This window comes from Danio rerio, chromosome 16 (assembly GCF_049306965.1).
Source record: "Danio rerio strain Tuebingen ecotype United States chromosome 16, GRCz12tu, whole genome shotgun sequence".
Classification (NCBI taxonomy): domain Eukaryota; kingdom Metazoa; phylum Chordata; class Actinopteri; order Cypriniformes; family Danionidae; genus Danio; species Danio rerio.
Window position 1 is genome coordinate 51,138,692 of NC_133191.1, and position 15,482 is coordinate 51,154,173.

At 36.5% G+C, this 15,482-nt stretch overlaps 1 protein-coding gene across 1 annotated transcript; it reads left to right on the forward strand.

Moving 5' to 3' along the window:
• The first annotated feature begins 146 nt into the window (after positions 1–146).
• On the forward strand, positions 147–15,142 carry ubqln4 (ubiquilin 4). Its single transcript, NM_213356.2, is given in 11 exon segments — positions 147–308; positions 860–1,011; positions 1,127–1,287; positions 3,289–3,551; positions 3,637–3,795; positions 6,065–6,290; positions 7,032–7,171; positions 7,256–7,339; positions 7,420–7,535; positions 9,455–9,653; positions 13,578–15,142. Coding segments are annotated over 11 exon segments (1,800 nt in total). The 5' UTR covers positions 147–161; the 3' UTR covers positions 13,731–15,142.
• Positions 15,143–15,482: the final 340 nt, after the last annotated feature.

Here is a 15,482-nt window from a genome sequence, read left to right on the forward strand (position 1 = left end):
AAATACTTTTCTAGTATACTAAAACTGCACGCTTGTTCTTGTACGGTGAATTCGCGGACACGCCACACCACTAGAGGCCGCTGTGGAACAACCGGCGTTTGCAGCACTTTTCTCCGCTGCTTGTTGGTGCGATGATGTAATGAAGTAAAAGAAGAGTAAAGATGGCGGAGAATAGCGGCACGGATCCTGCCGTGGAGACGAACACTGAAGAAAATGCCGCCGCTAGCGCGACTATCATTAAGGTTACCGTCAAAACACCGAAGGATAAAGAAGAAATAGCCATCGCCGAGGACGCATCTGTCGCACAAGTGAGTTTATTCGCGGTTTCTTGTAGTTTGTTTCACCCGGGCGTTCATTACACCAGCGGCTAACAGCTTTAGCCGACGAGCTAGCAGTTGACGACGCACAGTCCCAGCCGAAACCAGTCGCCTTGGACATCGAAAACAAATTCATGCTCATGTTATTAGTTAGATGTGGTTATTTTGATCGTGTTATGTGTAGTTTTGTGTTTTTTAAAACCAGTGTAATGTGTGATACTCTAACTCGGCGTTGTCGTTAAACAAACGGCCTGCTCTGGTATAGAAGGTTCTAGTCTGTCATCTTTGGTCGCGCTCTTTCTGTTTTGATTTCTATTGTTGACTTTAGGATCATTCGAGGGATTTAAATAACATGTTAACTGATCTTTTAATCAAAAGGTTGTGTTTATAGTGTTTATGTGCGTTCATTTGACCAACAGCGGTTATATGTTGAGGTCTAAGTTACAATATCAGGTTGAATAAAAGGAACTACGTTGTTGCACAGAAATCAAATATACTGATCTGATTTCATTATAATTCGCATGTTTTTATGCTCTTAACAGTTTAAAGAGGAAATCTCCAAAAGATTTAAGGCGAAGCAAGACCAGTTGGTTTTGATTTTTGCTGGTAAGATCCTGAAAGATGGAGACACTCTCGGTCAGCATGGCATTAAAGACGGACTTACGGTTCACCTGGTCATCAAAACAGCACAAAAGTAAGAAGGCCTGCGTTTGGGCTGAAAACAGACCTGATCTCTTCATATGCTGAGTCATGTAGTGATGCTTCGTTTTTTTGAATGCCTAACTTATATAGGGTTTTTGTTTTTGTAGGACTTCGGGTGCTGGTAGTTCGCAGACCTCTGCCTCTTCTGGCCCTGGACCATCACAGGGCAGCCCCTCTGGAACCGATACCCCTAGCCCGGCTGGTAACCTGGGCACACCACAGGGCAGCGGGCCCTCCCCTACCCCATCACAGCCAGCCAATATACTAGGTGAATTGAGTTTTACAAATTTTTTGAAGGTTATTCCTGAACATCGTTATTGCGGTAAAGTTTGTTTTGTATTAACACATTTGGATTTTATCATTAATAATTTATTTTCAGAAAGGTATTCTTTGCAAATTCTAAATTATAAAACTATATTAGCAGACAGTGACTTTTAAAGTACAACAACTTAAACAGTAAAATAAACAGTGATAATGTTGTTTTTGAGGTCATACTTCCATGTGATTTCAGGCCAAATATTCAAAGTAGCATGGTAAAAAATACTGAGAGCATGTTACAAGTGTTCACTGAATGAATGTCCGACTATAAAACCAACTTTACTTCATTAACATTGTTGAGGAGTTGCTTTGGGACCGCAGTTAATAAATAAACTGTTTTGTTAATTTACAAATAAGGTGTAAAGTTAAGACATTGAATAAAAAAGACAAAAGCACATAATCTCTTATACCTAAAGTTTAAATGGGACCTGAGAAAAAAAGTTAATATGTTTTAATATTATAACCTTTTACAACATTTAATTGAAACGATTAATTGAAGTTTTTTTTTTTTTTGTAGCTTAAAAATAAAATTAATAAATGAAAGTTACATTAAGTTGGAAATGACAATGTGTATTACAACCATCAACCCCAAACATCCTCAAAATTCTCCCGCTCTTCTCGGATGTGATTGCGGGCCAAATCAAAGGTTACAATGGGCCAACCTTGGCCCGCAGGCCTTAGTTTGAGCATCTCTGTTCTATAGAGAGACAACACTTATCCTTTTGATTAGCATTATTTATTTTGGGTTGTGCAGTTGAATTCACAGAATTTCGACAGAGTGTTGTAGGCTGTAAACTCGCAGACTTTTTTGGTCACATCCATAACGCATGTTTTAAATTTTTCTCATTTAAAATATAAATACATTATATGTGTATTTTATAAATTTTACAACTATTATGCTGCGACTAGGCCCCGGAACGATTTTTTTTCCAAGGTACACCGCAGTTTGGAAAAGTTCATTTTCTGTTATACCTTTTTTATGGTATATGTAAGATTTTATTAAATTTTTTATTTTTTAACAGATTCATTTACAATTTAAAATGAAATTTTTACTGTGTTTTGGAAACTAATGAAGGCAGTAAAAGTTAATGGTTTCATTTGAATTATTTAGCCTGACATGTTTACTGTTTTTTTTTTTATTTAATTTATTTTATTTTTCTTTTTACTCGGACATTTAAAAAGTATATATTTTAAAGCAGTAATCACAATGCCGTCAAACCGTGATAATTTTATCCAAGGTTATCATACCTTCAGAATCATATACCGGCCCATGCCAAGCGGCGACCATTGTTAAAATCATTTGTCTAAAATTATTAATATTGATATTAATAACAATATCTTTGTAAATCTTTTTGAATATTTGTACCTCTATTGACTATCTTTTAATGTGTAACAATTATATAACACTCTTTGTAATCCTTCAAATTTCTTTTTAAATACTTTAGTCAACATTTAAAGTGGATCATCACCTTTCATGAAAATTGTCCTAAAACTATTGAACAGCACCTGTTCTTGTCCTAGGACAATTTGGAAGAAAACATTTGATTCACTTCGAATGCGGACTACTATAGTTAATAATCATATTAATAAAGCCTTAATGAAACCCAACATAATTAGGTTATAAAATGATGAATTAATAATTGACCAAAATGGCGAAAACCAAAGAGAAAATAAATACTAAGTAAAAATAATCTACAATTCAAATTATGTGCCTTCTATAATTCCAAAAATAAATTGTAAACTTTAAAAAAATGTAAATAGATATAGCAGCTAATTAAAAATTTACTAAAAACTTTAATAATGACTCGTAATGCTGGTTGTGTAACATGCACAAAAAGAATTGCACAATTTATTGACTCACTGACAGATATGTGTTCTTCTCTGATGCCGTTTCAAAGACTTTCTAGATCAACTTTTTTTATTTTGTTTGTTTACTCTTGTGGGTTTTCAGCTGGATTTGGTGACCTCTCAGGTCTCTCTAATCTTGGTATGGGATCTGCCAACTTCATGGAGCTTCAGCAACAGATGCAGCGACAGCTCATGTCCAACCCGGAGATGCTGTCTCAGATCATGGAGAATCCACTTGTGCAGAGCATGATGTCCAACCCTGACTTGATGAGGCAGATGATCATGGCTAATCCACAGATGCAGCAGCTGATGGAGCGCAACCCCGAGATTTCACACATGCTTAATAACCCCGAGCTCATGAGACAGGTGTCTTATTGGTCACGCACTACATTATGGAAATGCACAAGTTTCATTTCATTTCAACTGGGTAATATTCCTTTAACTTTTTCAGACAATGGAGTTGGCACGGAACCCAGCTATGATGCAAGAGATGATGCGTAACCAGGACAGGGCGCTTAGCAACCTAGAGAGTATTCCCGGAGGATATAATGCTCTCCGGAGGATGTACACAGACATTCAAGAGCCCATGTTTAGTGCTGCACGTGAACAGGTCAGATATTTATTGAATGAGTAGCAAAAGCCTTTTGTTTGAAGTGTTGCAATGCTGAATTAAATTAATAATAATAGTCTTAAAAGGGTCACTTACCTCAAATAGGTTTTGAAAAAGTGAAAGAAGAGTACTTGATTGAGTTTTTCATCAGAAGATATTTTGAAAAATGCTGGTTGGTGTGACCTTTTGACTACCATAGTATTTTGTTTATTTCTATGGGAGTCTGTGTGTTCCAGCGTCCAACATTTTACAGAATATCATCTTTTGTGTTCAACATATGAAATTTGTATTCGACTCAAACCTATATATTAGGGATGAAAATAGGCAGTTCCTTAAATCATGTCTTCATTTTATTGTTGATAAAGTGAAACAACGAAGCCAGGGTGATGTGAATGAAGTTATAAAGTACACTGTTCCCTTTGAAGATTTACCCGTGTCCTCGGTATAATCTGCTTTTCCATATCAAACTGAGAAGAAGAGACTGCAGCCTTGATCAAACTTGCGAAGTCTGAACTTACAAGGAGAGGATGCAGGACTGAACTGTGCGTGTTAGGCTACTTAATATTCAGGAAAAGCCCCAATCAGAGAGGCGAACGTCTGCAGCCCCGCCTCCGTTTTCAGATGTCTCAGTTTTCCATTATCCAAACATTTCGAAACGCTCCGTTTTCGGCGCTCGAGAACTCCGGCGTAGTGTGGACGGTTGGCGTAACCGTAGCAAAACTTATGCGTTTTCAAACTAAAACGCATTAGTGTAAACGGGGCCTTAGAGTTTTCCAGCTCTTTTCATCCCCGCTTCTAGCAGCACACTCCATTTCCGCATTACTGGATCTGTAGCGACAACAGACCGCAAGGGATGATGGTCAAGCATGGGCTGATGGGTATTGTAGTTTTCGCTACCTCCCGTTCGCTTCATTCGCCTAAGATATTTTCTCAGAAGACCTATAGTTTTACCGAGTCATGCGACTTCGGTAATATCGAAAAAAATTAATATTGCGGTATGACGGTATTTACAATACCGTTACATCCCTACTATATACACAGATGGATCAAAAAAGAATAGTTATGTTTCAGCAGCAGTAGTAATGGGTCAATTACAGTACGGCATTCGTATTCCAGATCAAAGCTCAATTTTTACAGCTGAAGCAAAGGCTCAATTCTTTAGCTCTGGGACACAAAAAAGAACACAATTTTATTATTTTTTTCTGACTCAATCTTGTCTACAAACATTGAATTCTTTTAAATTGGAGGGTTACATTATTATTGACATTTTTATCAAGTGAACAAACTACAGAGATAATTTTATAATGTAGTTTTCTACTGGATCCTAGGACATGCTCTCTATTTGTAAATGGCAAAGCTGCCAAAACGGCCCAAACAGGAAAGATAGAGTGCAAAATCTAACCTTCAGATTTAAAGCCACAAACAAGGCGCTATACTCTTAACAAAGTCAAACAGAGTAGGATCAGTGCTCAGAAAATAAACTTTTTAAAATTCAGCCAGAAATAGGAAGAAAATCTGAAATATTTTTTACATCAAGACATGACGAGATTGTTTATAGATGATGCCGTATCAGACACAAGAGAGTCACACATGAACATTTACTCAAAGGAGAAGAACCCTCAATGTCAGTTTTGCTACAGAAACCAAACTGTTAAACATAATTGTGGAATGCCCTATTTTTAATGTTGTCAGACTTTTTTGTTTTCTAGGAGAGACCTTTAATGAGAGATTTTTAAATGTGAATCCTTCTAAAATTGTACAATTTTTATCAAAAGTCAACCATAAGTTGTTTTAGATTTCTATCTTGTTTATTATTAATATTGTTATTAATATAGTTATTAATTATTTATTTTACCATGTGTATCTATTGCTGTTGATGACTTTTAAATGTTACAATATTTTTATTATATAAAAATATATAATTTATGATGTTCTATGTAAAGTTGCTTTGACACAATCTACATTTGTAAAAGCGCTATAATAAGATAAAGGAAAATTAAATAAAGGAAATTTGAATTGAATTGAATTTTATAATTATAGAAAAGTGGTATTTAAAAATGTGCTAAACTTGATTTGTTTTTTTTTGCCATGACATAGCCAGAGAAGCTGAAATGGCAATAAACTCAAAATCTCTCTCGCTTTTGTGTTCAACAGCAAAAAAAAAACTTAATAGTTTGGGCCATTTTTATTTATGGGTAAACTATCCATTTAACTCTCATTATTAAGTTGCAGCATTATTGATGATATTGCATCATTGTCTTTTGCATAGTTTGGAAATAACCCCTTCTCAGCATTGGGTGGAAATGGTGAAAACCCCGGAACGCAGCCCTCCAGGACAGAAAACAGAGAGCCTCTGCCAAACCCCTGGGGGCCTCCTGACGGCACCGCTTCCACCACCTCCTCTGGGACGCCCACCACCACCAGCTCCACCACAAGCTCAACCACACCCAGCGTGTCCAATCCTCTGGGCATTAGCTCCTCTAACCTTGGAAACGGTAGCAGCTTTTTATGTCAACATTTGCATTTAAATTTAAAGCAAGTTGCATGAGGTGGATTGAGGCTGTGTTGTAGATAAGTTTTTAGTTTTAACAACTTTATTAATCCCTCTAGGGGCAAGTAAATTAGGGCAGTAGCATCAACAAACACATAAAGAGGCAAATCACTAACAAACAATATTAAAAAACACAATCCAGCATGCCTCATAATAGTACTAAAATAACATGGGAAGGACCCATATAGTAAAAATGTAAAACTTGCTAAAATGTAAGGTTATAAAGGCTTATTGCCTCAGGAACGAAGCTGAATTTATATCTGTTAAAAGAGCATTAACCGCTTCTAAACCTTCTTCCAGAGGGCAACAGAACAAAAAATAGCTTCAGAGGATTAGAATCATCTGCTATCACACTTTGAATTGTTTTTATCATTTGTTGTTCCTTGTAAACCAATAGTCTTGGAGCAAGTCTTGAGTTTTGAAGGCGATTTTTGTCTCTAACTGAAAGTGAGGAGAACCAGCATTAAAGAAAAAGCTGAATATTCTCTTAATATAGGTAGTATTAATAACTAATCAGTATTAAAAACTACTCCGCATATATTTTTTTGTCTACAAAAAGAGTTCAGTTTCCTGAGAATTTGCAAGCAAATAATGTTAATGCACAGATTTGAGTGATTTTGTTCAATATAATATGACTTTTTATAATTTCAACTGGCTTAATTTCATGTTTATTTTTTGTGCTTAGGTATGTTTAACAGTCCTGGCATGCAAAGCCTAATGCAACAGATCTCGGAGAACCCTCAGCTTATGCAGAACATGATTTCTGCTCCTTATATGCGCACCATGATGCAATCCCTGGCCCAGAATCCTGATGTTGCCTCACAGGTAGCCGGACAATAATTTAAAAGCTCCCTGGTGTTTTCAGATTTCTTTACTATTAAGTTCTAAAATGTGTTTTTTTCTTTCTAGGTATTGATGAACAACCCTCTCTTTGCGGGAAATCCACAACTGCAAGAGCAGATGAGACAGCAGCTACCTGTATTTCTACAGCAGGTGTGTCCAGCTGGAATCTTTGTGACTTCATTTAGATTATGTAATTTCACCTGGTAACTTTTGTTCTATTTCACTGGCAGATGCAGAACCCAGAAGCCCTTTCTGTCATGACAAATCCTCGAGCCATGAGAGCCCTAATGCAGATCCAGGAGGGACTGCAAACCCTTCAAACTGAAGCCCCTGGACTTATGCCCGGGTGCAGTTTCTCATTTTCTCTCATAGAAAAGTGGATTTGCAGAAGTATGCGGAAGGACTTTTAATTTGTCAGCAACTAGGGTTAAGCGCTTCCGGTGAATTGTATCCCATTACAAAATCTGCACGTTTAGGGTCTGTTTTCTTCAAAAATCAGCTTTCTCCACTGGCTGAATGGTAACCAATATAAAGTGGGTCTCAGATTTTACAAGAAGCACTGCATTCGATTACATTTTCCCCGTCATGTCTTTAAAATATGAGCATTTATTTTACCCTAGTGTATTCAATAGAGCTTCTGCAATAGCCTCCTAATCCTCACGGGCGTGTGTGTAAACGGCTTTTCATCTCCTTTTACGCTTAAGCAACTAAATGAATGCCAAAGTCTATTTAACTGGTTGTATTTTAATTACATTACAGCATCGATGCTGTAAAAGGAACCGTATACAATTGAAAAAAGTCACATTAACTGTCACCAGAAATTTATCAGTTTGGGAAGAAACACCAGCTCCGCATATAGCCTAATGTGCATTACACATTCCTAATACTTTTTAGAGCTGCTTGTACATAGAAACAAAAGACAATATTTCTTAATATGTTAGGAATGGTGAAATATAAACCTTTATTTTATTAAGGTCTTAACTTTACTTCCATTTTAAATATGTTTTTTTATTTAATAATTTAGACATTTTAGTTATTTATTTATTTATTTTTTTTTTTCAGAATATGCAAATAGGTCAACACACACATTTGTTGTAATTTTAAATCGGCTTTTTCCCACCAAATATTGATTTTTCAGAAGTTTGTATTTAGTTTGTCCGTAATAAATAGGTGCAGTGTTTTCAAATCTTTATATACATGTTAAAAAAAAAAAAAGCTTTTTAATGGCTGTTAAATTTGGTGGAAATGCTATCAGTAGTTCAGTAGTCAACATTTGAAGTGGATCAAAAGCCTTTTTTTGTCCCAAGGCAAAAATGGGTGTTCAATAGTTTTAGGACAGTGTTGATGGGTTTTGTTCTGCTTCAAATCAGACTACTGTATTTCCAAACAGAGAATGTTACGAGCATCAAAAGTAATGCTAATCTAAATCAGAGGTGTTAAACTACGCATGGGCCGGCATAAGATTCTGACGGTATAATAACCTTGGATAAAAATATCACGGTTTCACGGAATTGTGATTACTGCTCTAAAATATATTCTTTTTAAATGTCTGGGTAAAAAAACTACTTATTTCCTCTTTGAAAACTAAATGTATTTTTTAAAGATTTCAAATATTTTGGATCAGTAAACATAACAGGCTAAATAATTTAAATGAATCATTGACTTCTGCTGCCTTCATTAGTTTCAAAAACACAGATTTCTTTACAATTTAAAATGGCATCTTTGGATATCTTTTTTGACGGAAAAACTGTTGTCCTAAAAAACAAACCAAAAATATGTAAATCTTTACATACCTTAGGAACAGCATTACAGAAAACTTTGGCGGTTTTAAAACCTTGACTTTATACCTTGAAATCAGTTATCATCCCATGCCTATGTCAAACTCAGTTTCTGGAGAATCAACTCTGAAGAGTTTAGTTCTAACTCTGCTTTACCACACTGACCTCTAGGTTTCAAACAAGCCTAAAGCACATGGTTTTATGAGGTGTGCATAATTTAGGTTAAAGCTAAACTGTGCAGAGCTGTGGCCCTCCAGAATCTGAGTGTGACACCCGTGTACTAAATGAATCAATATTTTAAGTATGTATATAGATAGTCAAATGTTTTGAGATGCTTTAGGCATAATACTTTTATCTAGACATTAAATCTAGATCACATTGCCCTAATTTTAATAAAGAAATTAAAAGTAAACAATATCCTCTTTAAGAGTTATTTCCCTCCTTTGTCGGGCTGAATCTCCAATTAAATCTTTCTGTATCTTTCTAGTCTGGGGCCTGGAGGAATGCCTGGTGGGATTCCCGTTGGTATGCCTGGTGCCCCACTGCCCACAGGAGTGACTGTGACACCTGAGAATCCTCCGCCTTCCAGCCAGGGCTCCACCCCAACCCCGACTGCTGGAGCCAGTCCTGCCCAGCAGCAGCTCATGCAGCAGATGCTACAGATGTTTGCTGGAGGGAGCGCATCGGTACTCATGTTTTAATCTTTTTGCTAATAGCAGTTGTCAACAGTATTAATAGTATTTTTATAAAGCTGTCCTTTTTATCTTCAGTTTTATTTTTTAATGGTTATGTTTGAGGTGCAGGTCATTTTAGTATTTAATGGAGCCTATTCTTCTAGTTGTGACATGAATCTGAAGTCGCACAAATACTTGAGTCATTTTAATTGTGATTGCTTGCTGTAGCTCATACGGCATGTGCATAGAATGTGTTTTAATCAAATTGATTCACATTTGAATTGGTTTGAATTCTACATTTCTGGCTACCTGCTAGTTTTGGTTTGCTCTAAATAAATGTTAGGCTTGTCAAGTTATTTCTAGTGAATAGAATAACTCTGCAACTGTCTTGTTAAATTATGTGATAAATCGTATATATTGTAGGGTTGATACTATACTGGAATTTGGTACCAATCGATACTGAAATCTTAAAAACGTCCATTTCTCGCTAACATTTGAGCGCTGTTGAGCATGTTCTTATACAGTGCAGATTTGCCATTGTGTTCATAAGCTCAACAGAAATGATTGCGATTGGCCCTAGAGGTCATCAGTTCACCAAACTCACTGCTGTTTACCATAGATATATACACTAGATATCGCATAGGGACCCTGAGCATGCGTCAATAGCGCCGCCACATTGGTACAGTGCTCCCAGGACAAATGTCATTCAACCGCACTAGTCAAGACAGTGTTATTACGTGAAGATGCTGGACTTTAGCGCTGTCTACGGGTGTAGTAACGAGCAAACAAAGAAAACAAAGCACAAAGGGAGAACATTTCATAGGTAATATTAAGTTTTTTTTTCTGTTTTTGTATGTTCTGAACTTTTGTGCTAATCAGGTAACGTTATTGATGATAACAGTCACTTACTGCATTCACCATATAGCAAAGCAGCTCCAACTCACACTAAACACTCGGCTTATGCTAGATTTGTTGAATAAAATCAGCAAACAATGCAAAAGAAATATGACAATGAGATGCTGTGCTGCCAGAAACTTGTTAGTGTAAGAGTCGTTCCCTCTGCAGTATGAGAAGTGAAAGCAGGAGAGGAGGTGTGTTTCAGGACACGGATTAGATTAAATTTAACAGGGATGGTGAATAGTACATGTCTGTACACACAAACACAAGCTTTTTGTGAGGAATGCCCGTGCGGTCACTGATCCATCAATGTAGAAAAGTGATGTAAAATGATAATTTTCGTAATTAGAAAAAAAAAAATTTACATGCTAACATCCAGGAAAACTCCCGATCATAGATATATGTGTTTATCTCTGGCTTTGGATGGCCACAGTCCTCCACTGTACCTTGGTCCCGCATTCATTTCAAAGGAGCGCTACACTGTAGCAGTATGGCGGTGCTATTGACGCATTCCGTCCAATAGACAACAAAAGCCCAGGCGACATCTAATTTATATATCTATGGCTGTTTACTAAGTGTAAACACACATACAGGGGCACTGGAGCGTTTTAAATTCAAGATTCCTCAGCAGATCGCTCATATGTCAGCTTCTAGACCAACCAGCTGATCGATGTGACTTTGAAACGTCGATCAGCTCAATGGTACTCAATTGTTAGTGGGAAATGGACGTTTTTGAAATTTCAGTATCGATTGGTACTAAATTCCAGTATTGTGAAAACAATAATCTGTTGTGTCGGTTGAGACTAAAATACAGCATTTCATTTTAACAATAGGCCATTTAACATTTATTTCTGAATGATATTATAAAATGTTTGTTTAGTCTTTTTATTTAGTGATGCATGTTTTGCCTCTGTGTGGCTTTTAGTCAGGTGCTGGGGAATTACCAGGGTTGCATTGGTCACTGTTGGAAATTGTTTTACTTTTAAATGCTGAATTTGCACACTTGTGGATTCTTTCTTAAACAACAAAAGTGCTGAACTGATGCACGCATGAGATTTCATGTTTTGCAGTCTCAGTGGTTTCTACAAGGAGAGGTTGCATAGGTTGGACTATGAGCTGAACTAATGTCATGGATCAACATGTGTCATCCTGATGTCTTAGAGGATTATGATGTGCTGTTGTGCCATAAAACACTTTTTAATTGTGTATTAATTGATATGGCTGTGATCCTTGAAATAATTGGTTAGATTTAAACTTTTGACACAAAAAAATGCTGATGCTTTCAAAAGGTTAGTAAACTTAAAAAAGAAAAAAAAAAGTTTAAAAAGCAGCCATTGGCTTCTATATTATTATTTCGTTTTCTACCTCTATGGATGTCAATAGCTGCCCCCTCAGCATTCTTCAGAACAACAGATGAAAGAAATTCATAAATTTCGAACCACTTCAATGTGATCATTTTTAATTTCAAAGGGAACTATTCTTTTAAGCAATTATAAAAATTTATCCTTTGATTAGAAAAAGTAAAAAAGAAAAAGTGTATATATAAATAGAAAATGTATAAATAGATATATGGATATCAAATCCGTTATTTTAATTGGGTACTTTTAATAAATAAGTTAATTTGTATGCAGGGTATTCGTGAAGTCTTAAATTTCATAAACTACATTTTAGGTCTTAAAGTCCTACATTTACTGAAATTTTGTCTTGTAGGTCTTAAATAATTGTAATTGGTCTTAATTGTCCATGTAAAGCTACCCAACACGCATCCAATCACCAAAACAATCTATCTCTATAGAACTCTCTCTATCTCTATAGAAAGTTTTTAAATGGTTTCTTCTTAATAAAACATTCAGTGCTATACAAAAACACAAAGTGCATACAGATTCTTCACAATTTAGAAAATTTGTTAAGTTTAGAGAAAAAACAATTATTAGGAAAAAAATAAATGCATTAAGATGATACTAGAGAGCTCATGGTATACACGACCATAGTTTAGGTAAAGAAATGAAATTCCCCATATGTCCTCTACCTTGTGATCAACATTCATTTTGGCTAACTTTTTTTTTTTTCATGAGATTCTCAGTCCTAAATTCCGTACATAGGGTTGTCACAAAAATATTAATGTATGTTACGATACTATACCACCTAAAGTATCATGACACCAAGTAGTACTGTGATACTATAATTCATAACTCAAATTTATGAAATAAGGACAATTTTCAGAAATACTGACCAACAAAAGATACATTAAAATAAAGATACAAATCATAGAACGAAATTCATCACAAAAAATAAAAGTTTTATTTTAAACAAAATTAAGCTCTAAGAAAATGTTTCAATGTTTTCTTTTGCAAAATTACACTGTGAGTCGTGTTTTTAAGTGATTGTTGTAGGTAATAAATCATATTGATAGTAACAGAAATAAACTGATTCAGAAGTGTGTTCAAACTGAAACATCAGAAAACGTGCAATAGGCTGCAATAAAAAGCCTAAATTCTACACAGTTTTGCAGCCTTTAAAGGGCTCCACAGATTATTCAAATAAAATGGTCTATTGTTGCACATACGTGTGAGCATTTTAGTGACTTTTCCACATGCAACATTATGTATTGTAGATAGAACGTTAATGCTGATACTACTGTTTACTAACTAAAGTGGCACCGCCAGTATTTTGGAGCCATCGTATAACGATACTACCATGGTACCAGTAAACAGTGCAACCCTACTTGTACATTTAAGGTTGCATTTAACACCAGCAAAAAACTCTACACAGATAAGAACATAAAAGCCTACTGCCAGCTAGCTTTTCAGAAATGTTATTGCAGAGTAACACAAACAGCATGCAGAAATATAAATGCAAGGTTACGCGCAAGGCAGGCGCCGTGGGTCACAGCAATCACTTAAAACCAGCATTGAGTCTGAAATTGAATCCATAATGGTCTTAAAAAGGTCTTAAATTTGACTTTGTGAAAACTGCAGAAACCCTGTGTATATCAAATTCAATGACATGCGCTTCATTTATTTCTGTTTGTCTTTACAGACTCAGACTCCAGAAGTGCGTTTCCAGCAACAGCTGGAGCAGCTGAGTGCCATGGGCTTCATCAACAGGGAAGCCAACCTTCAGGCCCTCATCGCCACCGGGGGCGACATCAACGCCGCCATCGAAAGACTGCTCGGCTCCCAGCCGTCCTAATTCCATCAGCTGAGAGCGTGTGAAGGGAGACAACAAGCAAACATAGTCCTCATCACATAAAATCTGACAAGCCCTACATAGACAGAATTCCAATTACTCCAATCTTGTTTTTTTTTTTTTCTTCTTCTTCTTTTTTGTTGCTTCAATCATTTGATCTCTAAATCAAAGTAAAGAAGGTTTCAAAATTGTTTCCTGGATCACAAAAAAAAAAAGCAAAGCAGCATCGCCGTGGAATGACGTCACACTAACCCCTCATCACTAGTAAGATGGGACAGAGCTTACATGTGCTGAACCAAGTCTAAGTTACCATTCCTTACAATTAGAACACACCGGCAGTACTCGGTGGTGATTAGGGGAATAAAAACATCCCTGCGCTTGAATTCCGAGGCCAGAGGGATTCTTGTCTTCTGTGAGAATGCTTGGTTTTTCTTCATTTCTCTCTGTTTCTCCTAATTCATGCCTGATCAAACCAGTATTTATTGCAGAAATGTAGAGCTTACCCCCCTTTACTTCCTTTCCGGCCTCCTCAGTTGACCATTTACTTTGTTTTCCTCCAGCGTTCCTTGACATTTTGATGTGTTAATCGAAATCTAATAGACATGATCGTGTTGGAGCACTATAACACCTTGACTCTGATCGCTTTACACTTCAGCTATTTTAGAGAGGAATGAGGTTTTCAGTCATGCGATTTGCGGGAGAAAAAAAAAAAAAAGATATCCGGTCATCTCTTTAGTGGTTTGCCTTTGTGAGGAAGTGTACATGAATTGAGCGTAAAGGCTTGTCACCGCGGGGAAGGTTGTAACGAAGCATCAATAAAATATTTCTCAGCTTAACAAACAGTGGCGAACGCAGACACCGTTGTTTGTTTTGATCATCTCTTCATGCTTTGACATAGAAGTTTTCTAGTGCCTGGATGCATCATCCTCGAGTTGCTCTGGCGTACGCAAAAAACAAATGGGTTTGAGCATGAAAGTGATGCTATAGCTTCTCTCAGCGCTAACCAACAGCCATCTAATGGAACTAACAAAGTTTTGATGTGAATTCAAACGTTCAGCCTTGTTTATTTCGCTTTCTGCACATCCATAATACACTCTTTACTTGAATTACATTATGGAAACCGAGAGTCACTGGGGTGTGTAGTTCTTTATTTTGATGTTAAACCAACATCTGGTTTTTGTCTTAAATCCTATGTGTTGCTGTCTGTGATGTCGGTGTTCATAACACCACGCGGGTTTACTTTTATCATAGTTCAAGAAGTACTGCATGATCATATCTTCCTCTTGATTTACCCGAGGGTTGCGTTTATTGTTAATTTAGTGTGGAGGTCACACAAAAGTGATTTGTTCTCGTTGATGCATTGTATAGGCCTTTAATTTTGCTAAGCTTTAACCATTAAAAGCTTTAAACATTAACTTTGCTTTAGATAGATAATTTGAATGATCTTAATGTATCTTGGTAATTTACATAAAGCAGTCGCTAATCTGGTTTCCTGCACTAGAAACATGGTGAATATTACAGCGAACTCATGTCCAGTGTTGCCAGAAGTTGCTGACTGATTCCAGCCCAAAAATATTCAAAACCCACTGAAATGCCAAAACAACCCCTCAAATCTGAAAGCTATCATAACCGGTTTAAAAGTGAGGACCAGGGGGTGGGGAGTTGATTTGGCTCTGTAAAGGTGAACGTCAGCAGGTAATAAGTGAAGACGGAGGAGGGGGGGGGGCATTTCAAAACTGCCCAAAATTTTCTCCC